The 27351-nt window shown below is 43.1% G+C and overlaps 1 protein-coding gene across 3 annotated transcripts in view; it reads right to left on the bottom strand.

Annotated features, from left to right (window-relative positions):
• The window catches only part of stk11 (serine/threonine kinase 11), a 150641-nt gene that overhangs the window by 100662 nt on the left and 22628 nt on the right, over positions 1-27351 (bottom strand). For all 3 annotated transcript variants that reach the window (XM_038778216.1, XM_038778214.1, XM_038778215.1), the window contains exon 2: positions 1432-1515. In XM_038778216.1, the coding sequence (XP_038634144.1) occupies positions 1432-1515 (84 nt within the window). The remainder of the gene's footprint in view (positions 1-1431; positions 1516-27351) is intronic.

The raw sequence follows: 27351 nt of genomic DNA on the forward strand, positions 1-27351 counted from the left end.
TCCATGCTAGAAAGGTTTTAAATGCTATAGGTCTGAAATATTGTGCTAATTTTGAAGAAGATGACTGAGAAAATGTAAAGAACTCCATTCGGTGAAACCAGTCCCATCACTAGCATGATCAGAGCTGGCCAGCAAGAAAAACGGTTGTGTTGATCGCTAATTTGCACAGGTGCATGGAAGGGTGCACATTGCTCCCTGCAAGACATCTATCTCACTTTATATCATTTTTCTCACTGTAGAGTTTGTGTGTGGTCCATCCAATTCATTCAAAACACAAGAAATTCATAACGGCAAAACAGGAAAGCCGTATCCATGGGTTTGTACAGAAGTTGATTTTACGCCATATTAAATCAGATAATGACTTTTCTCAAAAGATTCATTCTCAGAATCATACAATGCAGGGGCAGTACGGTAGCGAAGTAGTGAGCACTGTTGCCTCACGGCACCGAGGACCTAGGTCCAATTCCAGTTCCGGGTCACTGTCCGTGTGGAGTTTCCACATTCTCCCAGTGTCTGCGTGGGTCTCACCCCCACAACCCTAAGATGTGCAGGGTAGATGGATTGGCCACGCTAAACTGCCCCTTAATTGGATTTTTTAAAATTGGGTACTTAAAAAAAAAAATTAAAAATCATAGAACGCTTAAGCACATAAGGAGGCCATTCAGCTTGATGTGACAATGACAGCTCTCTGCAAAAGCATCTCGCCAGTTCCATTGCCTCACTTTTATCCCAGGGCCCTGCAATTTTTTTCTACTCAGATAATTATCCAATTTCTTTTTGAAAGCAACAATCGAGTCTGTCTCCACCATCAGAATACATATCCTTACCTTAAAAAAAACTTTCACCCAACCATGAAATTGCCTTAGAATATAAAAATTTTCTGTAGAGGTTTTTCTGCAAACAGTTCAGTGGGAGTTGTATGTACACAGATGCAAGTCTTTCACACAATTTACAACACAGTTAATCTTTAACATCTATTAGAGAAAGGACAAAAGAACCAGAATTACTGGTAATACCCATATATCTTCCTAAAATAATTCTAAGCTTCGGAACTGGTTATTGACTGAAAGTAATGAAAGCCATTTATAGAGCATATGTTTTTTAAAATTTACCGTGGTCGCAGAAGTTGCCTTAACAGATCTTCAAATGTAATGGTTTATCATTACAATAGGCAAAAAATTATGGGACAAATGTGTGGTTAGTTTAACAATATATCATGGCACCTTAAACCACAGCAGCTGTAATAAATATTGCATTTCAAAATCACCACTGAGATTAGGCCACGTCTATTGCTTGGATCATTCCAAAGGAAACAAGTCATCCAATTTTATCCATGTACATATCCTAAACAACTTCAAAACTTACTTATCACACAACTCTACTTTGCAGGATTTAATATTAACAATTCCCCAATCATTAAAAAAAGGATATATTTTTTGCTTTTCTTCATTATACAGCACGTCTACCAACTGGATTACATTTTTGTGTCGTAGTCTCCTGAGCAACTGGATTTCCCTGAAACAAGAAATTAAGTTGAATTAAAATAAAGGTCTATCCACTTCAGACAGTGTCAATAAAGCTAAACACTGAAACAGATCAGGAGATTTTTTTTAAAAATAAATTATTTAAGTTGCAATACAAATATCCTTTTGAAATAAAGAGCTTTTCGCTGTCACAATAGACCATATGTCCTTTGTAATAGAAGGGAACAAATATGCGTTTATGCTGTGCCTGTCGATTCCTCTGGATTAAAGTATGTTCACTGTTGTAATGAAGGCAAACATGACACTAATTTTAAGCACAGAAAGTTTCCACAAACAGAGAGATCAATGATCAATTAATCGGTTTTGGTGCTGTTGGTTGAGTGATAAGTTTTTGGCCAGAATGTCCTTGCTGTTTATCAGATAATGAAATTCAAAAGACAAGACCTTCACAAATGCAGCACATTGAGGGACAGCCAAAGCTATGTGCTCAAGTATGGGCAGCAAGGTAGCACAGTAGTTAACAATGTTGCTTTACAGCAGCAGAAACCCGGGTTCGATTCCCAGCTTGGGTCACTGTCTGTGTGGAGTCTGCACGTTCTCCCCGTGTCTGCATGGATTTCCTCCAGGTGCTCCGGTTTCCTCCCACAAGTCCCAAAAGACTTGTTAGGTGAATTGGACATTCTGAATTCTCCCCGTGTACCCGAACAGGCATCGGAGCTTGGCAGCTAGGGGATTTTCACAGTAACTTCATTGCAGTGTTAATGTATGCCTATTTGTGACACTAATAAAGATTATGAAGTACAACAATGGGATTTAAACAGCAGACCTTCCAATGCAGGAAAGAACGCCACTACTGAATCAGGTTGACCCAACTACACTTAAATGCAAAAGTACACATATAGCAGTTTCTGCCTTATAAAATGGCAAATGAAAGCATTTGAAGTGCACAATCATTTATTGTATGCAAATATAGCACGGTGCACTGAACTGTAAATTTATTCACTTCTAGGACAGATATATTAGCAATACAACACATTAGCAGTAGCCTCACCATACTGAAATATTTGTCCATTCTGTTTTTTAGTCAGCTCAACAGTACTTTAGCATTAGTGTTTAGTACTACATACTAAAAGTAGATTCTCATTTAAAATCTGGCTGATCCCGCTAAGCTCCATTTCTGTATATTTCTGTTCCAATTTCTCATTTCCATGGGAGACCAATCGTACTAACAGAAGAGTGTAAATTAAGATATAATTCCTTCTTTCCAAACACAAAGTTATTTGAATACTTGGGAGTTTTAAGTTGGTTGCACATTACTGATGCTCCAAATATCCAATGCACATGTTTGGTTAGGAAGAAAGCAGGAAACAGCAGTTTAAAATCATCTGAAACTTTACATTCCCAAATAGTTTTCACATTTTTCTTTCTGCAATAATGAAAGCCCACAGTGAATAGATAAATAAGTCTGCAGTTGACAGTACTGACAGTTCCATTTATGTGCCACAAGAGGGCAGCAGAAGAGTGTCTTATAACATGAGATTATGAAGCTACTGGTAACGTTACTGCGCAAACAATGCTAGAAACCAAGTATATGTTATGACATATACCCACATATCCAGATGGTTTGCGGAATTAGGGGATAAAAACGGAAATACATTTTTAGTACACAACTCCAGCCATCTTAGCAATTCTTGCACACTTCTTAACAGGCAGCTATCGTTAAGCTAACTCCCAGATTTGGTCCAATCAATTATCACGGATTTCTAACAGGACATATGCAGACTTTGAGAAGAAAAATATTTACAGTATTATACATATTTTCCTTAAACACACTCAATACCAATTCCAAAGTCTTTCCTCATCATTTCCTCAGACTGTACATACCATTCAATCAACTGGGGGATACAGAAGGGAATTCAAAGTTAAATCTTGCTGAAGATTTCCTTCTCCCACTTGCACCAGCCACCCTCATACCCTAACCAAAGTTAGACCCAGTTAAGATGTACAACTCACTCATGGACTTCCGTCCACAGTTCACCAAGATGCCAATGTTCAGCAGTTTGGTAAATTTCATGCTGTATAAACAATGACATGTGGTTTAGTTTGAAGAATGCAAAGGAAAGTTTTTAAATAGATATAAAATACAAAAGACACTAAACTTCACGGATGCATATTGAAGGAGGATGATAATTTACCACCCGAACTGTCCAGAAGTATTCCTCAAAATTCCAGCAGTTGCAGCCACTTTTACAATAGCTACGGTGAGGATTTCTTCATTTTACAAAATGGACACACGCCAAATGACATCTTAGTGGAATCGTAAGCTATCGACAGCATACAGCAATGCATGATTTGATTTTAGGCTGGAGGTGTCATATGCACAAGTTGAACGCCATTATTGTACTTCAAACGCAGTGCTTCTCGTATTCATTTCAAATACCCAGTCAAAACGTTTACCATATTTGCAATGAGGATCAACAGTTTATTCTCTGCATGGAACCATAGAACCCTTAGTGCTGAAGGAGGCCATTCGGCCCATCGAGTCAGCACCAACCCTCTGAAAGAACACTTTTCCTCCTCCCTATCTCCATAACCCGAAGTATTGGTCATGGCCAATCCACCTAACCTGCACGTCTTTGGACTGTGGGACCCGGAGCACCCAGAGGAAACGCACGCAGACACCGGGGGGGGGGGGGGGGGGGGGGGGGGGGGGGGGGGGGCAACACCAAAACTCAGGCAGCATGTGGCGCAGTGGTTAACACTACTGACTCACGGCACCGAGGTCCCAGATTCGATCCCGGCCCCGGGTCACTGTCCGTGTGGAGTTTGCATATTCTGCCCATGACTGCATGGATCTCACCCCCACAATCCAAAGATGTGCAGGGTAGGTGGATTGGCCACAATAAATTGCCCCTTAATTGGACAAAAAATGAATTGGGCACTTTAAATTTATTTTTTAAAAAGAACGTGCAAACTCCACAGTCATCCAAGACCGGAATCAAACCCTGGCCCCTGGTGCTGTGACCAATGCTAACCACTGTGCTCTAATACTAACACTCTGGTATGAAGACGTCACACCATAAATATACTGGTTCCAGAATTAAGTGTCAACAATATTGCTATATATAGTAAGCTGACTCATAATGTCTGCATATAAATTTATATCAGTTTATTATTTTTCATCAGTGGAATTTTGTTAAAAATGTGATTTAGATTTACAAAAATCAGTACTTAAACACAGGAGGCAAGGCTATGGATTTCTGATTGATTTGAGTGAAGCAGCAACAAATCCTATGTTCTAAATTTGGAGTTCCAATACTTCAACTTGTATATGCAGGGTATTAGATCTTCAGACACCGAAACTATATACAAAATACAATGGCATTTTGACAAAAATGTCACTATCCCTACTCCAATAACGGAGAGTAGTTCTCAATCTAAAAGAAAGACACTGGAATTCAAGGTTCCTTCTTGCCAGAAGTATTAGAAATTAGATAGGCAACTAAATCTAATACAAACAGATTAGCCAGGGGATTAAACTGTTCACTTCTCTTTGAATTCTCAGTTGCTTAAAGAGGTACAAGCATAATATAATGTAAAGCTGAAACATATGCACAATTTGAAAAATAGCGCCTCACGTTCTTCTTACTGATGGCATTCATTACTTTAATATCAGGCAAAGCCCGCTTGAGCGAGAGTGCAGTTACGCTAATTCATCAGCAGGGTCTGCAATTCCTTTCTACTTCATCCTTTGTTGAGTTTTTTAAATTGTGTAATGGAAGTCTAAATTCCTTTACAAACTGACTGCAAAGACTAATTGTGCCAACATGGGGGACTTATCAAAGGTGCTAGCTTTATAGATCGGGTCCCAGATTTAATTATTGGTCTACAAGGGAAATAATTTCAGCCATGGAGTAAATTGCTCCAATTATTGCCAATTGCCGTGACTGGAAAGTGTACCAGATAAAGTAAATTCAAGCTTGGCTATGATGCCGCACAATTGATTAGATGTGATGTTCACTGTTTCTGCTCACACATTCCAAATGAGCAGACTGACAGGATAGAGAAGGACAGGTAGTGCCTATGGCACTGTACCCAAGCAGAAAGCAGCAACTTCAGCAGAGGTAGGGATAATAAAAAAAACAGGGCAGAGGATGGATGGTGAGGGCAAATTAGACAAAATAAAAAGTCAACTGTCAATGTAAATTATAAGTGTTACATAAAAAGTACAGTTCAGAGACAGGCCATTCAGCACAAAACTCAATGTTGGTTCTTTTGATCCACAGAAGCTTCCAGTTACCCTAATTGATCAGCAGCTTCCCCAATTCCTTTCTACTTCATGTACTTTATTTGACTCAAACTTTCAAGATCCACATTTTAACCATTCTCTGGGTGAAGTTTCTTCTGAATTTCTGTGATCACCTTATGTTTACAATCACCAGTTTTAGATTCCCTCACAAATGGAAACCCCATCTTAACTATAAAAGGCCTGTATTATGTCACCCCTCAGCCTACTCTCTTCTGGAGAAAGTAGCCCCAGTCTCTCCAGTCTTTCAAACATACTTACTTTGTACTCCTACAAACTAGGAGTACGCCATTTGGCCCCTCGAGTCTGCTCCACCATTCAATAAGATCATGGCTGTGTGGTACTGAAAGCACGCTGAGAAGATACAAGTAGGCCAGGAACAGAAACTGTCTCATGGAACCCTGGCTGGAATCGATACTGGACATCTGCAAAAGCACCCAGGTCAAGGCATAAACCTGTTATTGCAACATGGACTGTGATGATACACTCCAAAGACTATTAATATGTAACACTACTATTACCGGACTCCTTGAGTATTTCCCCGGAGCTTTCAGGAGCGGAGGTGTTGCTAGTGCTTTCAATCCCGACCCCCTGCACAAAGTCTCCTCTATTCTGACCCACTGGGAATCAATCCCTCTGACCCAGCACCGCACCTTCTTCACATTCGCCGCCCAGTAGTAGCACATCAGGTTCGGGAGACCCAAAACCCCCCCGCCTGCCTTCCCCTCTGTGGCAGCACTTTTCTCACTCTGGCCACCTTCTCTCCCCACATGAACGAGGTAATCCTTCCCTCAATTTCCCTGAAAAAAGCCTTTGGCAGGAAAATCGGTAGGCATTGAAAAATAAACAGAAATCGCTGCAACACATTCATTTTAACCGCCTGTACCTGACCCGCCAGTGACAAAGGGAGACCATCCCACCTTGCCAGATTGGCTTTCACTCTCCCCACCAAACTGGTGGTGTTGTACCTGCGAAACCTTCCCCACTCCCGGGCCACCTGCACTCCCAGATGCCTAAAGTCCCTGCCCTACGGAATGGCAGCTTCCCCCACCCCCATCCTCGGCCGAGACACCACAAAATACTCACTCTTGTCCAGGTTCAGCTTGTACCCAGAGAAAGACCCAAATACTCGCAGTAGCTCCAATATTCCTCCTATCGACGCACTCGGCTCCGACACATGCAGGAGCAAATCGTCTGCATACAAGGACACCCTATGCTCTATTCCCCCCCCCGGGCACTATTCTGTTCCATGCTCCCGAACTTCTTGGTGCGATGGCCAACGGCTCAATCGCAAGTGCAAACAGCAGGGGGGACATAGGACATCCCTGCCTCGTCCCACGGTGGAGAGAAAAGTATCTCAAGCTGATATTGTTTGTGCAGACACTCTCCTTCGACTCCTTATATAATAGCTTTACCCCAGTTCACAAATCTTGGTCCAATCCCAAGCCGCTCCAGAACTGCCATCAGGTACCCACATTCTACCCGGTCAAATGCCTTCTCGGCGTCCGATGCCACAACCACCTCTGTTTCCTTCCCTTCCGCCAGTTCCATAACGATGTTCAAAACCCTCCTAATGCTCAAAAACAGCTGCCTCCCTTACACAAACCCCGTCCGATCCTCACCTATCACCTTCGGGAGGCAATCCTCCAGCCTACCCGCCAGTACCTTCGCCAGTACTTTTGCGTCCACATTCAGAAGTGATATGGGCCTATACGACGCACACTCCGTCGGATCCTTATCATTTTTTAGCAACAGTGAAATCGATGCCTGCCCCAAGGTTAGTGGCAGCACCCTCTCCCCTATCGCCTCTTCAAACATCCCCACCATCAGGGGTGCCAACTTATCCTTGAATATTTTTTACAATATTCCACCAGAAACCCATCCAGCCCTGCTACCTTCCCCGACTGCATCCTCCCAATCGCATCCTTTATCTCCTGCTCCACTATTGCTCCTTCTAATGTACCCCTGTCCCCCTCCCCTAGCCTCGGGTACTCCAACCCATCTAGAAATTCCTGCATCTCACGGTCTCCCCCGGGTGGCTCTGATCTGTACAACCTCTCATAAAACTCCTCAAAAGCCTTGTTAATCCGCTCCGGAGCTGTCACCACCAACTTCCCGGCCCTATTCCTCACCTGAAGAATTTCCCTTGCTGCTGCCTCCCTCCGGAGCGGACATGCTAACATGTTCTCCATGTTCATAAACTGGACCCCTTGCTCGTCTCGGTTGGCATACCGCCTTCCTGGTGGATAGTCAGTCGAAGCTCGCCTGTAGTTCCTTCCTGTTTTCCAGCTTCGCTGGGTCCCCATCTTCTGCATAACCCCTATCTACCTCCAACATCTAATCTATTACCCTCTGCCGCTCCAACCTCTCCGTTTTGTCCACCCTGGCCTTAAACAAAATTACCTCACCCCTCACCACTGCCTTTAGAGCCTTCCAGACAACTGCCTTCTACACCTCACCCGTACAGCTGAAACCTACACATTCCTTAATTACCTTTTCAATTTTCTCACAGGTAACTTGGTTCCCCAAAAGCCCCACATCCAGTTTCCACCCCGGCCTCTACGCCACCCCCTTCTCCAAGTACTCTATCCACCCAATGTGGAGCGGAATCTGACACTGCAATTACAGAGTACTCCAACCACTTGACTCCAGCCAGCAAAGCCATTCCCACCACAAAAAAAGTCGATCCGCGAGTATACCTTATGGACTGCTGAGAAAAACGAGTACTCCCGTTCCCTTGGGTACAGGAACCTCCAAGGGTCCACCCCTCCCATTTCCATCATTAGCCCAGCCAGCGCCTTCCTAGGTGGGAGCCATCCGTTGTGGGACACTCTACCTACATCGTGGCCTGGCCTCGGGCCTGCCGCCTCGGCCTCCTTGTAGCTCCGCCCCCGCTGCTCCAAACTCCACGCAGTGCTGGGCCCAGCGCCTCAGCCCCCACCACCCGCGCGGGGTTCATTGCCGGTTTTTAAACCGGCCCCGCTAGTTGCCCGTGACGGCTCCAAAGGCCACAATAGTCGGGGGGGTGAATGATGACTCGGGGAAATTCCCGAAGACGCCGCAAATCGTGGCCACCGGCAGAAGCTTTTTTTTTTTACTGCGGCCGCCCTGCTCGCTCATGCCACCGGAAGTCGACCCCTCATTCTAGTCACTCCCACTAGGGAAACATCCTCTCAGCAGCCACCTTTCAAGTCCTCCTCAGATCTTAAATGTTTCAATACGATCACCTCGGACTTCCAAACTCCAATAGATACAAAGAACAATACAGCACAGGAACAGGCCCTTCGGCCCTCCAAGGTACCTGCCTAAACTAAAATCGCAAACACTTGTGGAGTCCGTATCCTTCCATTCCCACCCTATTCATATATTTGTCTAGATGCCCCTTAAATGCCACTATCGTACAGGCTCCCACCACTTCCCCAGGCAGCGCGTTCCATATATTTACCACCCTCTGTGTAAAAAAGCTTGCCTCGCGCATCTGTTCTAAACATTTCCCCATGCACTTTAAACCTACGTCCCCTAGTACTTGACTCTCCTAGCCTAGGAAAGAGCATCGGACTATCCACTCTGTCTATGCCTCTCGATCGTGTAGACCTCCATCAGGTCGCCTCTCAACCTCCATCGTTCCAGTGACAACAGACTTTTATCCAACCTTTCCTCATAGCCAATGCCCTCCATACCAGACAACATCCTACATCCTGCTTCTGTACCCTCTCCAAAGCATCCACATCCTTCTGGTAATGTGGCGACCAGAATTGTACACAATATTCCAAATGAGGCCTAACTAAGGTTCTGTACAGCTGCATGTCCAGGCTGTCCAACCTTTCCTCATAAGATATACCTAGAGGGGGTTAAGTCAAGTGAATCTTCTCAGAGCTGCTTGTAATAAATTTATATCCTTTCTTAAAATAAAGAGACCAAAACTGCACATAGCACCCCAGATGTGGTTTCACCAACACCCTGTATTACATCCGGACAACTATAACCTCTCAAATCACCTGAATCTGGGATGTAATTATTGAATTTCAATTAAAATATACCATGGGAAACTTTTGGCCTATACAAAGAACACTGCACAGGCACAGGCCTTCGCCCTCCAAGCCCGTACCGGTCATGATACCACCCTTAGCCAAAACCTTCAACACTTCCTTGTGCCGTATCCCTCTACACCCATCCTATCCATGTATTTGTTGAGATGCCTTTTGAAAGCCGTTAACGTATCTGCTTCCACTGGCAGCCTGTTCCCGGCACTCACGGCCCTCCATGTAAAAAAAAAACCTGCCTCGCACATCTCTTCTAAATGTTGCCCCACGGACCTTAAACTAGTGAGTGACACCTCCACCCTGGGAAAGTGTGCCTGCCTATCCACTCTATCCATGTCCCTCAATCTTCACAACGGGACAAACATCAACAGGTAATTCCAGTAAAAGTGATGGTTTCCTTCAGCCTCTTATAATATTTAATGAGTTGATTAGGTGCTGGCCCTCTGGCAATGCTGCACTCCCTCAGTGCTACAATGGGAGAGTTGGCCTAGTCTAGAGCTTAGCAATTTGAAATGAGGACCCCTCTGACACAGTTGCAGCAACTGGACTGTAACACTGCTGCCTCACAGCAGGCTGGACCCTGGTTCCATTCCGATCTTGGGTGGCTGTCTGCTTGGATTTTCTCCGGGTGCTCCAGTTTCCTCCCACAGTCCAAAGATGTGCAGGTTAGGTGAATTGGATGCGCTAAACTGCCTCTAGGTGGGGTTATTGGACCTAGGTAGGGTACTCTTTCAGAGGGTCGGTGATGACTCCATGGGTTAAATGGCCCCCTTCTGCACTGTGGGAATTTTATGATTCACATTACAAGATTCCATATTCAGGTCAGGAACATGCCAACAGATCTGTTCAGACCCTTTAGTTGGTGCTGCTAATGTAGTCAAAATGTGCACCGCTGACGCCTGTGGGAGATATTTATCCATTATTTATATTTTGGCAACTCTCCCCTCTTCTTGTGATACATTCGATCAACCTTAAAAACCATCCCAGACATCTGAATAATGGATGGTTCCTGCACATCCTAATTGAATTGACCTGACAGTAAATGGCTGTTTTTTCTCTCTCTCTCCCCCTCTCTCCCCCCCTCCCCCACACACAATCAGCAATGCAAGTCAAGGTCCGACCAAAGGCAACACCCCAATGTTCACGGTGCAATTACAGATAGCACTAAAACAAAATGTACAAGCAGAAGAAGAACTGAAGCCTGCACATCGATCGCTGCTCCTTCATTGCCACAAGCCAAGATCCTAGAATTCCTTACTCTCGGTACCCTTGCCACACAAACTCCAACAGTTCAAGAAGGTTGCCTACCACTACCTTCTCAAGGGTGACTAGGGATGGGCAATGGTGACTTGCCAGCACTTCCAGAGAATAAAAAAAGCTGTAAATCATCTACCACCAAAACTAACTGTGCAAGGATCAAAAGTAATTCCATGATCAACTGTAAAAAGAATGCAAGCACTGTACACACTAGAGGTAAAGAATAGATCACCTCACAAATTTCGATACAGGTTTCAGACATTATATCCAGCACTGCATTTTTCACAAATAAACTCAATGGGCAATTTGTCAAGATTCTAGAAGATTTGGTTCTTACAGAGTAACCGTAGAATACTTTATAGAATGCCATATTTAATTAGGATGTGGAGATGCCGGCGTTGGACGGGTGGGCACAGTAAGAAGTCTGACAACACCAGGTTAAAGTGCAACAGGTTTGTTTCGATTCACTAGCTTTTGGAGCACAGCTGCTTCCTCAGGTGAACAAAAAGGTGGTTCCAGAAACATACATATATATATATATATATATATATATATAGAGACAAAGTCAATGGTACAACACGATATTTTGAATGAGAGTCTTCACAGGTAATTAAGTCTTTACAAGCCAGGATGGAGCGACTGGAGAGAGGGATAATCAACGGTTAAAGAGGCATGAATTGCCTCAAGCCAGGACAGTTGGCAGGAGTTTGCAAGCCCAGGCCAGATGGTGGTTTGGGGGGGGGGCCGGGGTGAACGTAATGCGACATGAATCCAAAGTCCCGGTTGAGGCCGTACTCACGTGCGCGGCCGTTTGCTATCAGTTTCTGCTCAGCGATTCTGCGTTGTCATGCGTCCTGAGGACAATGGGAGATGGAAAGGCAAAGGAAGTGGGAATGCACAGAAAAGCCAAAATCAAAGGAACAGAGTGTTTGGAAAGGGATTATATGGGCTGGAGGTCAGAGTGGAAGGACCTTGAACAATAAAACAAAGAATAATGGTGACAACCAATTATGCAAGTAAAGGGTTGACCAAAAGCGGCATCCCAGTGCACACACTGCAACTACATATAAAACTAAAACAGAATGTACAAGGAGAATAAGGATGACTATTTTAAAAATACTACTTCAGAGACAGGAAGCCAACATTGCCTGCCAAAGATGAGGATGGTGAATAAGAACTTGGTGCAGGACAGAAAAAGCAGTAGAATTTTGGATAAACCGGAGTTTACGGGTGGAGGACTGGAGGCCAGTACAGCACATTAGAACAGCCTAATCTAGAGAGGACTATTGACAAACTGCAACTGAAGTAGACTTAGAGGTGGAGGCATCCATAGATGAAGGAAGTGGCTACAGCAAAATTTGAGGTTTAAAGCTGAAGCTCAAATGGAATATCAAAAATTGCTAATGGTTTAATGTGACTAAGACATTGGCCAGGGAAAGGGTTGAAAGTAGATGAAACTGTCAAAAACACTGATCAGGAAGAAGCTGTGACTCATCCAAGATTTAACGATGGACTGACAGTCTGACAACATGGAAACCTGGTGAAGATTCTGGAAAAGCACCAGAGATGTGGAACTGACTATATACGTGCATACATAAAAATTGATGGCAGGCTTGCAGATGTGACTAAGAACAAAGAACAAATTAAAGTACAGCACAGAAATTGGCCCTTCGGCCCTCTAGGTATGCACCACCATGTTTATCGTTTAATGTAAAACCGTACACACTTCCGGGGTCTGTACCCCTCTATTCGGTAGCGAATGCAGACAAAAACAAAAAAGGAAAACACCAAAAGTGACAGCAGAGAGGACTTCTAATGTCATACATAAGAGATAGATAGATAGATAGAGATAGAGAAATACAGCACAGAACAGGCCCTTCGGCCCACGATGTTGCGCCAAACTTATGTCCTAGGTTAATCATAGAATTTTGGACACTAAGGGCAATTTTTCATGGCCAATCCACCCAACCTGCACATCTTTGGACTGTGGGAGGAAACCGGAGTACCCGGAGGAAACCCACACACACACGTGGAGGATGTGCAGACTCCACACAGACAGTGACCCAAGTCAAAATCAAGCTTGGGACCCTGGAGCTGTGAAGCAATTGTGTTATCCACAATGCTACCATGCTGCCCTAAGAAGTTAACCTACACTCCATTATTCTACCCTAATCCATGTACCTATCCAATAGCCCCTTGAAGGTCCCTAACGTTTCCGACTCAACTACTTCCACAGGCAGTGCATTCCATGCCCCCACTACTCTCTGGGTAAAGAACCTACCTCTGACATCCCCTCTATATCTTTCACCATTTATCTTAAATTTATGTCCCCTTGTAATGGTGTGTTCCACCCAGGGAAAAAGTCTCTGACTGTCTACTCTATCTATTCCCCTGAACATCTTATAAACCTCTATCAAGTCGCCCCTCATCCTTCTCCGTTCTAATGAGAAAAGGCCTAGCACCCTCAACCTTTCCTCGTATGACCTACTCTCCATTCCAGGCAACATCCTGGTAAATCCCCTTTGCACCTTTTCCAAAGCTTCCACATCCTTCCTAAAATGAGGCGACCAGAACTGCACACAGTACTCCAAATGTGGCCTGACCAAGGTTTTGTACAGCTGCATCATCACCTCACGGCTCTGAAATTCAATCCCTCTGCTGATGAACGCTAGCACACCATAGGCCTTCTTCACAGCTCTATCCACTTGAGTGGCAACTTTCAAAGATCTATGAACATAGACCCCAAGATCTCTCTGCTCCTCCACATTGCCAAGAACCCTACCGTTAACCCTGTATTCCACATTCATATTTGTCCTTCCAAAATGGACAACCTCACACTTGTCAGGGTTAAACTCCATCTGCCACTTCTCAGCCCAGCTCTGCATCCTATCTATGTCTCTTTGCAGCCGACAACAGCCCTCCTCACTATCCACAACTCCACCAATCTTCGTATCATCTGCAAATTTACTGACCCACCCTTCAACTCCCTCATCCAAGTCGTTACTGAAAATCACAAACAGCAGAGGACCCAGAACTGATCCCTGCGGTACGCCACTGATAACTGGGCTCCAGGCTGAATATTTGCCATCCACCACCACTCTCTGTCTTCTATCGGTTAGCCAGTTTGTTATCCAACTGGCCAAATTTCCCACTATCCCATGCCTCCTTACTTTCTGCACAAGCCTACAATGGGGAACCTCATCAAATGCCTTACTAAAATCCATGTACACTACATCCACTGCTTTACCTTCATCCACATGCTTGGTCACCTCCTCAAAGAAGTCAATAAGACTTGTAAGGCAAGACCTACCCCTCACAAATCCGTGCTGACTATCCCTAATCAAGCAGTGTCTTTCCAGATGCTCAGAAATTCTCTCCCTCAGTACCCTTTCCATTACTTGGCCTACCACTGAAGTAAGACTAATTGGCCTGTAATTCCCAGGGTTATCCCGATTCCCTTTTTTGAACAGGGGCACGACATTCGCCACTCTCCAATCCTCTGGTACCACCCCTGTTGACAGCGAGGACGAAAAGATAATTGCCAACGGCTCTGCAATCTCATATCTTGCTTCCCATAGAATCCTTGGATATATCCCGTCAGGCCCGGGGGACTTGTCTATCCTCAAGTTTTTCAAAACGCGCAACACATCTTCCTTCCTGACAAGTTTCTCCTCGAGCTTATCAGTCTGCTTCAAACTGTCCTCTCCAACAATATGGCCCCTCTCGTTTGTAAATACTGAAGAAAAATACTTGTTCAAGACCTCTCCTATCTCTTCAGACTCAATACACAATCTCCCGCTACTGTCCTTGATCAGACCTACCCTCGCTCTAGTCATTCTCATATTTCTCACATATGTGTAAAAGGCCTTGGGGTTTTCCTTGATCCTACCTGCCAAAGATTTTTCATGCCCTCTCTTAGCTCTCCTAATCCCTTTCTTCAGTTCCCTCCTGGCTATCTTGTATCCCTCCAGCGCCCTGTCTGAACATTGTTTCTTCAGCCTTATGCAAGTCTCCTTCTTCCTCTTAACAAGACATTCAACCTCTCGTCAACCATGGTTCCCTCACTCGACCATCTCTTCCCTGCCTGACAGGGACATACATATCAAAGACACGCAGTACCTGTTCCTTGAACAAATTCCACATTTCACTTGTGTCCTTCCCCGACAGCCTATGTTCCCAACTTCTGCACTTCAATTCTTGTCTGACAGCATTGTATTTACCCTTCCCCCAATTATAAACCTTGCCCTGTTGCACGCACCTATCCCCCTCCATTACTAAAGTGAAAGTCACAGAATTGTGGTCACTACCTCCAAAATGCTCCCCCACTAACAAATCTATCACCTGCCCTGGTTCATTACCAAGTACTAAATCTAATATGGCCTCCCCTCTGGTCGGACAATCTACATACTGTGTTAGAAAAGCTTCCTGGACACACTGCACAAACACTACCCCATCCAAACTATTTGATCTAAAGAGTTTCCACTCAATGTTTGGGAAGTTGAAGTCACCCATGACTACTACCCTGTGACTTCTGCACCTTTCCAAAATCTGTTTCCCAATCTGTTCCTCCACATTTCTGCTGCTATTGGGGGGCCTATAGAAAACTCCCAACAAGGTGACTGCTCCTTTCCTATTTCTGACTTCAACCCATATTACCTCAGTAGGCAGATCCCCCTCGATGAGTAAAACTGGGACAGAACCACAACATATAGCTCTAAATTTGATACAATCAGATTATAAGATATTAGGGCAAATGAACAAAAGCTTAGTCAAAGGGGTGGGTTGTAAGGGAATAAAGGTGCCATAAAGGAAAGCAAGACACAGGTCTATGGTGGAAATTCCAAAACTTAGGAATACGAGGCATCTGGAATCATAGCCACCAATGGTGCAACACTTAAAAATTTGGGATGCTCAAGTGGCCACAATTGGTGGAGGAGAGATATCTTGGATGGTTGTGGGGCTGGAGAAGATTACAGAGATTGGGAGGCATGAGTCTATGGAGAGATTTTAAAATAAGGATACGAATTTTAAAATAGAGACATTACTTGAACATTAGACAGGATAGGTCAGCAAACACAGCAGTGATAGGCATGCAGGATTTGTTGCACACTGGAATATGGGCAGAGATTTAAGGGCAGCATGGTAGCACAAGTGGATAGCACTTTGGCTTCAAAGCTCCAGGGTCCCAGGTTCGATTCCCTGCTGGGTCACTGCCTGTGCGGAGGCTCCACATTCTCCGTGTCTGCGTGGGTTTCCTCCGGGTGCTCCGGTTTCCTCCCACAGTCCAAAGATGTGCAGGTTAGGTGGATTGGCCATGATAAATTGCCCTTAGTGATCAAAAAGGTTAGAAGGGGTTATTGGGTTACAGTGATAGGGTGGAAGTGAGGCTTAGGGCTTAAGTGGGTCAGTGTACACACAATGAGCCGAATGGCCTCCTTCTGCACTGTATGTTCTGTGAGCTCAAGTTTACAAAGGGAAGAATATGGGTGGCCAGGTGTGTTAGAATGGTCAGGTCTGACGGTAACAAATACATGGATGAGGGTCTCAGCAGCAGATGAACGGAGGCGGGGTGGAGTCAGGTGATGTCAGGTGGGAATAGGGGTCTTAGCAACAATGATTGAAAGCTTGTCAGTCAAATACAGCATTGAGGTTCTGAGCAGTCTGGCTCGGCCTCAATTGCCAAGGAGAGGCTTGGAGTCAGTGACTAAGGAGTGGAGTTTGGGACTATGCAGGCCAAAGAAATCACAGGTTTAAAGAAATGCAAAATGAAACAATTCCTGCACTCTTCTCTCACTGTTCCATCGCCTACTCCTCCTCTCCCCTACCTTTTGTTCCATCTCAAAGGGCTGAACACCATTTCTCAAATTGTTAAGACTCAATTCCTAGTGCTTCATTTGCCAATCTTGCAATTAAGAGTTGACCAGAGTATTGCTCGAGTATCAGATCAGTACCCAAGGGGTGGTTATAACTTACCAGAAAACCACATCTTGCATACACAATATCTCAACAAGAAAGCAATAGTTAAAGCTTTATGATGCATTTAGACTGCAGCTTCCAGACAGGTAGCTGTGATAGTTGACTCAGCCAGTCACTACCTCATTTATACTACCTGGTTCCAGCCACAATTCACCATACACACAAGCACTTTCAGGCCAACATGCAGCTGCTCTCCTGACAGTTAAAGTTGGAAGTCCAGATGGCAATATGCCAGATCAGCGTGTTCCGAAGCTTACAGGTGCTCAAAGGTCCAGTTGGTTACCTGAAGAATTCTACTCTGCGTAATTTAAGAATTGGGAAAAATTAAGAGTAATAAAGTAAACGGAGTTGATTAGAGGCAGATGTCTGGAGAAATTATGAGAACACAATGGGGCTATAGAGGTGGTAACTTCGATAATAATAATCAAGTAGAGAGATAAGGAAATACCTACCAAAAACTAACTCCACAGGGCGAATAACATCAAAGGGAAAGAAACAGTATAACTGTTAGAACCCTAACTAAGAAAAGAAAAAGACTGCCAACATCAGAACTGCATAAAGTTGCAGATATAGACTCCCAAAAGCAGCCATTCGCTCACTTCACTGAATCTGAAGGCTATTTATTGCCCAGATGTCATCACCTTAACCTACTTGCAGTAAATATTTGCTGGATTAGCTCAAACTTACTTAAAAATTGGATGTTGTTTGGGAAAAGTGTGTATAGTCATCAGTCTACTTGGTGAGATTATAGTCCTTCTGGTCACAGTTTTTGTTTTTTCTTTCAAGTTCCTTATTAATTGTTCACACAACAACTGGACTGTTCCTCACTGAGTTGTAACCGTTTCTCACATTATAACAGAAAAAACACATACATCACTGCGAACTGGGGTTCCACGTTACTCTTCTAGGTTTTGGGATAACCTCGCATTTAACATCAGCGTGTTTCATAACAAACTTCAAATGGGGACATTGCGGTATCACTTTCACTTGAAGGGTGAGGTTTCTACAATGCTTTTAAGTCAGCTTTGGCAATATTAGTGATACTGAAAACGAGAAACAATTTTGGGGAAGCGATAAAGCTCATCATACCATAATCTTAAGAGTTTTTACTTCCAATTAAAGCCAATAGCTGGGCATAACGTTATAATGGCATTCTAATGAGGCTTGTCTCAACTCCTAAATTGAAAGATTTTCTTTTAAGAAAAAAAGTGATTAAATACACTGCAAATGCGCTAGCAACATTAGCTCTGAGATTGCAATTTTATTCCAAACACTTTTAGGTTATATCCTTTAAAGCCCTCATGTACATTGATACTCAGGGGTTAATTAAATATTTGAACACATAGTTCCAAACTTTAAAAATCCAGTGTTTTATAAATTTCTTACAATCTTCTACATTGTGTCTAGCTTGTCTCGTGCTGTACCCCAAGGACAAAGAACTTGTGACCAAACTTTATTACACTGGATTCCAGTAACAAACTAGTCACTTTATTAGGAAGCAGATCTTGCACAGGAGAACATTTTCTCACTGTAAAAGATCGAAGGCATAGCTTGTACACTGACATTTTTCAAATGTAACTACTTCCTTTCCCCACATCTTTTCATGTGCAATGTCAGTCCATAGAGATAAAAATATTTTATTGTTTTCTACTCCTCTGAGTCACATCTTGAGTTTCAATTTGCTTAACTTTGACTACAAGAAAACAGAAGGAAAACATGAATGATTATTTGGCTCCAGTCTGAATCCTGGAATCTAATATCCCATTAACCCAGTAAATGATTGATTCTGCTGACCATGCACCACTTTTGAAAAGAACAGTATCTAATGAATAAATTATTTATGACTAAATATTCAAGTAAATGAGTATCACTTCACATGAGCATCTCTCTGTACACTGGCAACACATCACTTTACAAAATACATACTGCATAGAGATTCTTGAAAATTAATTTAAGTTGTACAATCTAATCAAGAATGTGAAAATTGAATGAATGGAATCTGAAAATGGACACATTTATGTTACTTGCAAATGCTCAACTTTAGGAGATGCTTATTGGACAGCATTTTTCCACATTAGAGCCAATTTGAAAATGAAACTATTCACTGGATAAAATTACACAATATCAATTTTAGTACACTACCAGAATAAAAAAAAGTGTTCAGCATTATAGCTTTTAATTTTGAACTATAGTTATGCTAGTAATAACGCAGGAAAGAGCAACCAGGAACTTAGTGCATGACAAAACCAACACCTCCTTGACCAATGAGATTCAAAGAATAAGAAACATAGAAATGAAGGGGATTGAAAAAAGGGCAATGTCTAGTCCAATCCGATACAATAGAGAAACAAATGAAGGAAGATTGGATTGAAAGAGAGCAGGGGAGGGAGAAAGTGTGAAAATCAAGGATTTTTAAGAATTCGATACTTACAGGGTTTAAATTGCTCCCTATCTGGGCCAGAGCGATTGAGTGGCATTGCAGGAAAATAAATCTAGTCATTAAAAAGGTACCAGTCATGCTCTGTCATTCAACAAAGTCCCAGGTACCCCTTTGCCCTTGCCATTATTAGCCAACATTCCCAGGAAATTGCATGTCAAAGATTTTTTCAAGCTGAAGAGTGAGGGGAGAAATCCAACTACAGGACACCACCAGATGTTATGCTTCAGCAAAATCTCAACTAATATTTGTAATCGCTTCTTGCAAAAACTAGATAAATTAAAACAATACAACAACAAAAAAAGGAGGCATGCTGTGAGTTTAGTACAAAAGTATTCACTGGCTGTAAAACACTTTTTTTTAAAAAAAAAGCAGCAGCCTGAAAATACTCGTTTTCCAATTTCTTGAAACTCGTGAAGAGGTTAAAGGTCAACTGTCACTTTTGTAAGGCTAATGGCAGAGGCAAAAATTGACCAGCTACCGGTATTTGCGACAATTCGCTATGCAGAGCATCGTTTACTCATCATATGTTTCTGGGTGATTCCCACTTCAATAAAGGCATAAACATTAAAGCCACTGTTATTTTGGCAAATGCATCTGCGGCATGCAGATTGGCGAGAACTGCTCAGCCCAAGGCCGTAAGAAACTAGTCGTGAACACAGCCCAGTCCATCACACAACCCCACCTCCCATCCATTGACTCTGTCTACACCTCCCGCTGCCTGGGGAAAGCGGGCAGCATAATCAAAGGCCCCACCCACCCGGCTTACTTACTCTTCCAACTTCTTCCATTGAGCAGGATACAAAAGTCTGATAACACGCACTAACAGACTCAAAAACAGCTTCTTTCCACTGTTACCAGACTCCTAAATGACCCTCTTATGGTCTGATCTGATCTTTTCACACATCTACAGTAGCACAGTGGTAAGCACTGTTGTTTCACAGCACCAAGGACCCGGGTTTGATTCCTGCCTTGGGTCACTGTCTGTGCTGAGTCTGCACGTTCTCCCTGTGTCTGCGTGGGTTTCCTCCCACAAGTCCCGAAAGATGAACTGTTTAGGTAATTTGGACATTCTGAATTCTCCCTCTGTGTACCCGAACAGGCTCCAGAATGTGGAGACTAGGGGATTTTCACGGTAACTTCATTGCAGTGTTAATGTAAGCCTACTTGGAACAATAAAGACTATTATCTTCTCTACCGTGTGGTACTACACTCCTGTACATACCCAGGAACGGTGTCTGGGACATTACCTGTAAGGAGTGATTCTGTGAGTATGACTATGTCAGGCCGCTGCTCAATTCGTCTGTGGCACAGGCCCCCGGATGTTAGCAAGGAAGATTTTTCAGAAAAATACCCCATGCCTTTTCTGCCTCCCAAATGTTTGTGAAGTATATCTAATGAAATGTGATTATATAAAAATGCTTAGGGCATTTGAAAAATGAAAATCGCTTTATTGTCAGGAGTAGGCTTCAATGAAGTTACTGTGAAAAGTCTGTAGTCGCCACATTCCGGCGCCTGTCCGGGGAGGTTGGTACGGGAATCGAACCGTGCTGCTGGCCTGCTTGAAATGCCAGCGATTTAGCCCAGTGAGCTAAACCAGTGACTTAAGTGACTTAAGATCTGTTTTGTAAGACTTGGTCGTTTTTATTTTCCGAAAGCTAGTCTTTTCTGATTTACAGCTGCTATTGAGTTAAACCTCTACCCACATGCAGTTAAAACAATATTTGATACACTAAAATGTGAACAGTTAGGTAGCTACTACGCTCTCCAATCACAACTCTAAACTTGGGCCGGCCACCCGAGGCCTAGCCTGTCCCACCTAAAATTGTGGACAGGTCGCGGATGGCCGAGAGAGCGACAATGCGGCTACCCTGGGAAATTTACAGACCCTCTAGCCCTGGCTGCAAACACACCCGCGGGGGTGCCATTAGATTCTACTTATTGTGTTCAAGCAAATGAATATGGTGCTCATTTCTGGGTACATTTTATTTCCTCATCAAGAAAATATCGCTGAAACACAACTGCTTCATCATGTTTCCATTTACTATTATACCTTGCATCTGAAATAGTCCCAAAAAAAACCAACCAACGGTATTTGGAAGTGTGTTGTATTTTCTACAGAGTTAACTTGCCTTTTTGTTGCCAAAATTCCCAAGTTATCCACCTAGATTCTCGATGTTTGCCAACTAGGAAAAACTTGCATTTATAGCTTTATGGCAAACATAATGAAACACTTCACCAGACTCGAACTTAAATGAGACTGGTCCCATTTGATGGACGACAATCCCACAGAGCCAGTGAGCAAAAGAAAAGAGCGAAGTTCCATGGCATCTCGCGGAGCAGTGGCCATTTTGATCGCCCATACTGTCTTGGCAACTGGGTGCAGACCATCTCAGGCCACCCAATATCTCAAATATACCATTTATTTTGCGTGGAACACTTACTTCGCACAGCGTAGGCAGGTACCATATTCGGAAAACCGTTTTGACGCAGCCTCAAGATTCTGCAAATATTCTAGTTCCAGGCACTTCATTTTTCCAAGTGGCACACTCTAACCTCTGTAATGCAAGGGCCCGACCCTTTGAATCCTTTTTGTTCCCCTTTCTTTATTTTTGCCATTATCATTTTGATCCATGGATGCTTAATGGACATGTACCTTTAAGTTAAGCTGGGAAAGAAGGGAATTCAAAAGTTACAACTGTAGCAGATGGCCACCTGCAAAGGACCATGGGAATTATGGCCAACCCAGGACTCGGACAGATACAGAGCCTATGTGTATTTGAAACACAGGTAACCAGGCCTGATCGAAACCCCCGCTCGTTTGCATTTAAATGGCCCATTTCCCAGGACAATATAACTCCAATCAACCGGTACAGTCACAGACTGTTCGGCACCACTCCCTTTACTCAGAAAGCCCAAATGCCAAGGTCAATGACGGCTAAGGACCCACCCAGCTACCAAGATACCTGCCCCTTTATTGGCCGAAATCGAAGACAGTGATCAGAGCCCTGTCGAACTATTGGGTCCAATGTTAAGGACTGCCCCAAAGAGGGTGAAATCCCAGGGGGATAAAAGAGAGCACAGCCATGTGTTTGGTCTCTTTTGGATCCAGCCTGTGCCAACCCAATTGCAGCAGGAACAGCCAGCCAACTTCAAGACCAACGATCGCTACCCGACGGATGAGCACAGCAGTGACAGAGCCACTTTCCTCGAACCAGCCAAGTGAAATACAGATAAAGGTCTTATCCATTTGCACAGTGCCGGTCACCCTGAAGTTAAGGATAGGTTATTGTAGCTGATAGGTGTAGTTTAACTCGTAGTATATATTGTGTTTGCATATAGAGGTAACTCTTGTGTATGCAAATAAACCATCTTTTGAACTAACTAACTGGTTGTGTGGTCATTTGATCGCTAAGGGAAGGCTTGTGGTTCACCAGCATCATTAATATTAGCAACAGTATTGGCGATGCTGTTGGGATCGAAACGGTCAACACAACAGAGAACACTGCTAGCTTTGGACTCTGCACCCGAGAGATGGGGTGGGAATCGGTTCGATTGGTTGGCTGGTGGCCAAAGAATTGGCCAAAAAAGGCCATAATTTGCCTGGTAACAAGTGGTAATTGGATTTTGCCCGAGTAGGATTATTTCTAGAGACCCAAAAAAAAGCAGAGTTTGAATCCTGAACACTAGGAGACCTGCCCCACCCCCTCTCTTGTGTCTTCTCCAGAAAAGCTGTTGTATTTCTGAAACTGCAGAGACCTGAATGAATCTACAGTGAAAACCATTACAGATTGGAAAGCAGAAATCTTGACCTGAAAGCCTGGTTTAAAGTAAAGTGTGCTAGCAACAACCATCTGAACAAAGAATTTTGTATTTTACTTATTGTTCTACCCTTCTCTTCCCCTCTGTTTGTCCTGCGTGCATGCGTGTGCAAATGTGTACATCCATATTATACACACATATACATGTAAAAAGTAATTCTGTTTAAACTTACAAACCTGCTGACTGTAATTATTGGGCAGCCAAGGGCCAACGGCATTGGATATTTGTCCAAGAATTACTGGTTAATTCAATTGTGTTGCAACTCCAAGTCAAGGGAGGGGCTGGACTTGACCGTGCCCCAGCCACGGCAATAGCAATAATTTTCCCTGGCAGACATTGAGATAATTCAGCCTGCAGTTTCTCGTTTTCTATCTCCTTCCTTTCTTAAATAGAGTCATATTGGCTATTCTCCTGATGGGACTTTTCCAGGATCTATATAATTTCAGAAAATTAAAAAACACGTATCTACTATTTCAATAGCCACTTTTAACATCCAAGGTTGAAGTCCATCCGGATCTGGGCGATTGTCAACTTTTGCTTCTATAATTTTCCACAGTACCTCAAGAAATGCAACACAGATGTCAATGCCTGGGAGACCCTTGCTTGGAAGAGACTTACGTGGAGGAGCCTTCTGCTTGAAGGGATACAATTCTTCAAGGACACCCAATGGCAAAGGAGCACCAGAAAAGGAGCCTGAGAAGGGAAGACCAGTGATTTAGAGTCCAAGGACCGACCCTACGTCCTGGAAACGCCTGCCAGTGTGCAGTCGAAGATGCAGCTCTAGCATCAGGCTTATCAATCATGCAAGGACCCACAGAACCCATGATCAGTTACACGGAGTTTCTTCAGTGGACAATCAGACTTGTTAGCTCGTGATCGCCAAAGAACATTAATTAATTCTGGCTCACTGCATATTACCAGATCTAATGTAGCCTGCTCTCTGATTGGCTCTACAACGTGCTGCTCTAAAAAAAGGTCCTGAAATCACCATGAACTCACTATCCAGGTTACCTTTGCCAAAATAAAACTATTGCATTGTACAATTGTCAGTTAATAAATGTGTTGGCACAACATCATTTCCCCAGTAAAATATAAATTTATCTTTTTAAATTATTGAGAATAGTGAAGACGCAGAATAGAACATGGTGGTAGGTTAAATTTAATTAAATTAAATTAAATTAAATGCAAAAATATTTAGTAGAAACAGTATGATTTTACCTAATGTATTACACCAAAATCCTTCACATAAGTTCAACTGTGCATTTATGGACTCCTTCAAAAATGTTAAGAATGTGAATAACCATCAAGTACATTGAGTAGGCTTACTGTAAGCAAAGAAAGCCACGCTAAGGTATATTATACGCCGGCTAGTAGGCTTTTTAAAGTTTTGATATGGGAGAATACTCTCTCACAAACAATAACATACTCCAAGGGCCTCTGACCTAATCTCAAAGATAACATTAGCTACCCAAAGACAAATAACAGTAGAATTCCAGAAAGTGGATTTTTCTTTAACCCCCCCCCCCCCCCCCCCCCTCCCTCCCCAACCCACTGCCATGAACTTCAAATGATCTTAACAACCGCAGTTTTGAAACCAAGGTATAAATTAGTCATTGATCGAGTTTAAGCAGAATTGGTATTTTTTAAATCCCTTAAAATAATAAAGAAAAATCCCATCCCAGCTTCCTTGGTAATACGTTATGCAGTACTAACATCAAGCATACTAAATCTGTTAGTCCACGGTTACTTAGTGTGTTTTGCTTTCTGGAGAAAAATAAATGGCTAAACAGTCAGCTGGAACACGTTGTTTAAATGAAACATGTAACGCTAGAAAATAAGTGGAAACTTTAATCATATTCAGCTTCCTTCGGGCTCAGGTATTTAAAGAACCTATCTTTCCAAGAGGCTGGGTAGGCAGAAATGCTGTGCCTCTTTATAACAGTACACTGTAGAAAATCTAGTCCCACAGAAACTGCATGAAAACTCAACAGCTCCGGTGGATCTCTCTTACACACAAAGTTAGTTCACTGTTGTTGAAAATCTTGAGGTATCAAAGTCTAGATGAAATTTCCAAATTGAACCTGTAAACCCTCCATCAGATAGACTGTATTTATTTCCAGGAACCTTCTTGCAGCCAGACAGTGAAAAAATCAAGCAAAGTTGTATTGCGGAAACTATATCTTCATGAACTGTATTTTTCTTTTGAAACTTGGACGGATTGCATTATTTGGACATTTAGATTTTTTTTCAAAAGGCCTGATCATAAATTCACCTTGGACTGTCAATAAGTGTGCCTTTTCTTGGAAACCACATGATTTCAGCTACCTGATCAGCGCGGCCTTTGAAGGGAGAAGAGCTTGGGTTGGAACTCAAATTAATTTTCCCCCAATTGTTAAAGTGTTTTAAAGGCAAAGGATTGGTGGTTGACCAGAAATCACCTGACAGGAAGTTTAAGTTTTGAACCTGTTGTTTTGAATTCAGTTTTGGAGCATAAGCCGAGAAGAAAGTCTGCCCTAACCTGCTCCCATTCTCTGCCTTACCTGAAATAAAGTGGCTGGCAGCATCCAGCCAAGAATCCTCATCTCCAGAACACTTGTCCGGCTATATTATCTTCTGCATCAAAACTACGTTAGTTAGAATCTCCAGATGTCTACTAGGACCAGTCTTCACACAAGGGAGTTCTGGATTGACAGTGTCAAAACCAAACATTATCCTTTATTTTATGACACCTATTCTCCAAAGCTCTTCTCTGCAGCGACCCTGTTTATCCTTTGTTTGTCTATGTGCATGCTGGGATTTTTAATGGGATAGACAGTTATACTTCTGGAGTACAATTGTGCTAACCAGTACTTGCAACTCGTTTCAAAAAATAAGCTTTGTTTTATAAAAAAAACAATCATTAAGTTTATTGAAAGAAGCCTGGTTGAAATCTCTTTTAAGCTTTAACAGAAGCGAAGGCAGATATATAGGGTGGCACGGTAGCAGTGGTTAGCACTGTTGCTTCACAGCACCAGGGAATCAGGTTCGATTCCCAGCTTGGGTCACTGTGCGGAGTCTGCACATTCTCCCTGTTTCTGCGTGGGTTTACTACGGGTGCTCTGGTTTCCTCCCACAAGTCCTGGAAGACGTGCTTGTTAGGCGATCTGGACATTCTGAATTCTCCCTCAGTGTACCCGAACAGGCGCCAGGGTGTGGAGACTAGCGGATTTTCACAGTAACTTCATTGCAGTGTTAATGTAAGCCTACTTATGACACTGTTAAAGATGATTACAATTGGCCACTCTGGTGAGTGAAGTAAACTTTTAAACTAATGATGCGGCCTGCTGAGTAGTGGAATTAGATAAACCGTGCACTCCTCCTATACCAGGCGCAACAGTTGAACAAAATTCTAAGTGAATGGCTTTGCTTGGAATGAGGGTTATGTGCATCACTGATGAGTATTGATGTTTCAACCTGGTCATGAGAACATCTATAATGCACTCTGCTGCTAACATTGGACTCTGTGGGCAGATGCTAGCCAGCTAAATGATGATGATGGCAACTGACCATCAATTTAGATGTTACTGGGGACTTAAATGGAAAAAATGCATCCGGAATGGCGTTACATCATCAGCAACTTACAAATTCAACATAGGCATCTATGCAACTTTTCTACAGTTGTAGCACTATATTCCGTATGCCTCACCCATGTTTATGCATTTACATTGTGTATTTATCTTCTGTTCGATGTTTTCATGTATGGAGCGACCTGCCTGGACTGTATACAGAACAATACTTTTGACTGTACCTCGGTACGCGTGGCAATAAATCGAAATCTAAATCTAAATCTGGGAAGCAAAATTCTTTTCATAAAAACACGAATTGCTGAATAGAAGAAGGAACATTTCAGGAAGAAAATAATGAACTTGCGTGCTTAAGTTCGTGAAGTGACAAGCAAATAGTATTACAATTATTAATACACCTATATCATTCATATCAATAAGCGGCAAGATTACCAGCAGTCATGCATAAGACATTGCTCCACTA

This window comes from Scyliorhinus canicula, chromosome 18, assembly GCF_902713615.1.
Source record: "Scyliorhinus canicula chromosome 18, sScyCan1.1, whole genome shotgun sequence".
NCBI classification, from domain to species: domain Eukaryota; kingdom Metazoa; phylum Chordata; class Chondrichthyes; order Carcharhiniformes; family Scyliorhinidae; genus Scyliorhinus; species Scyliorhinus canicula.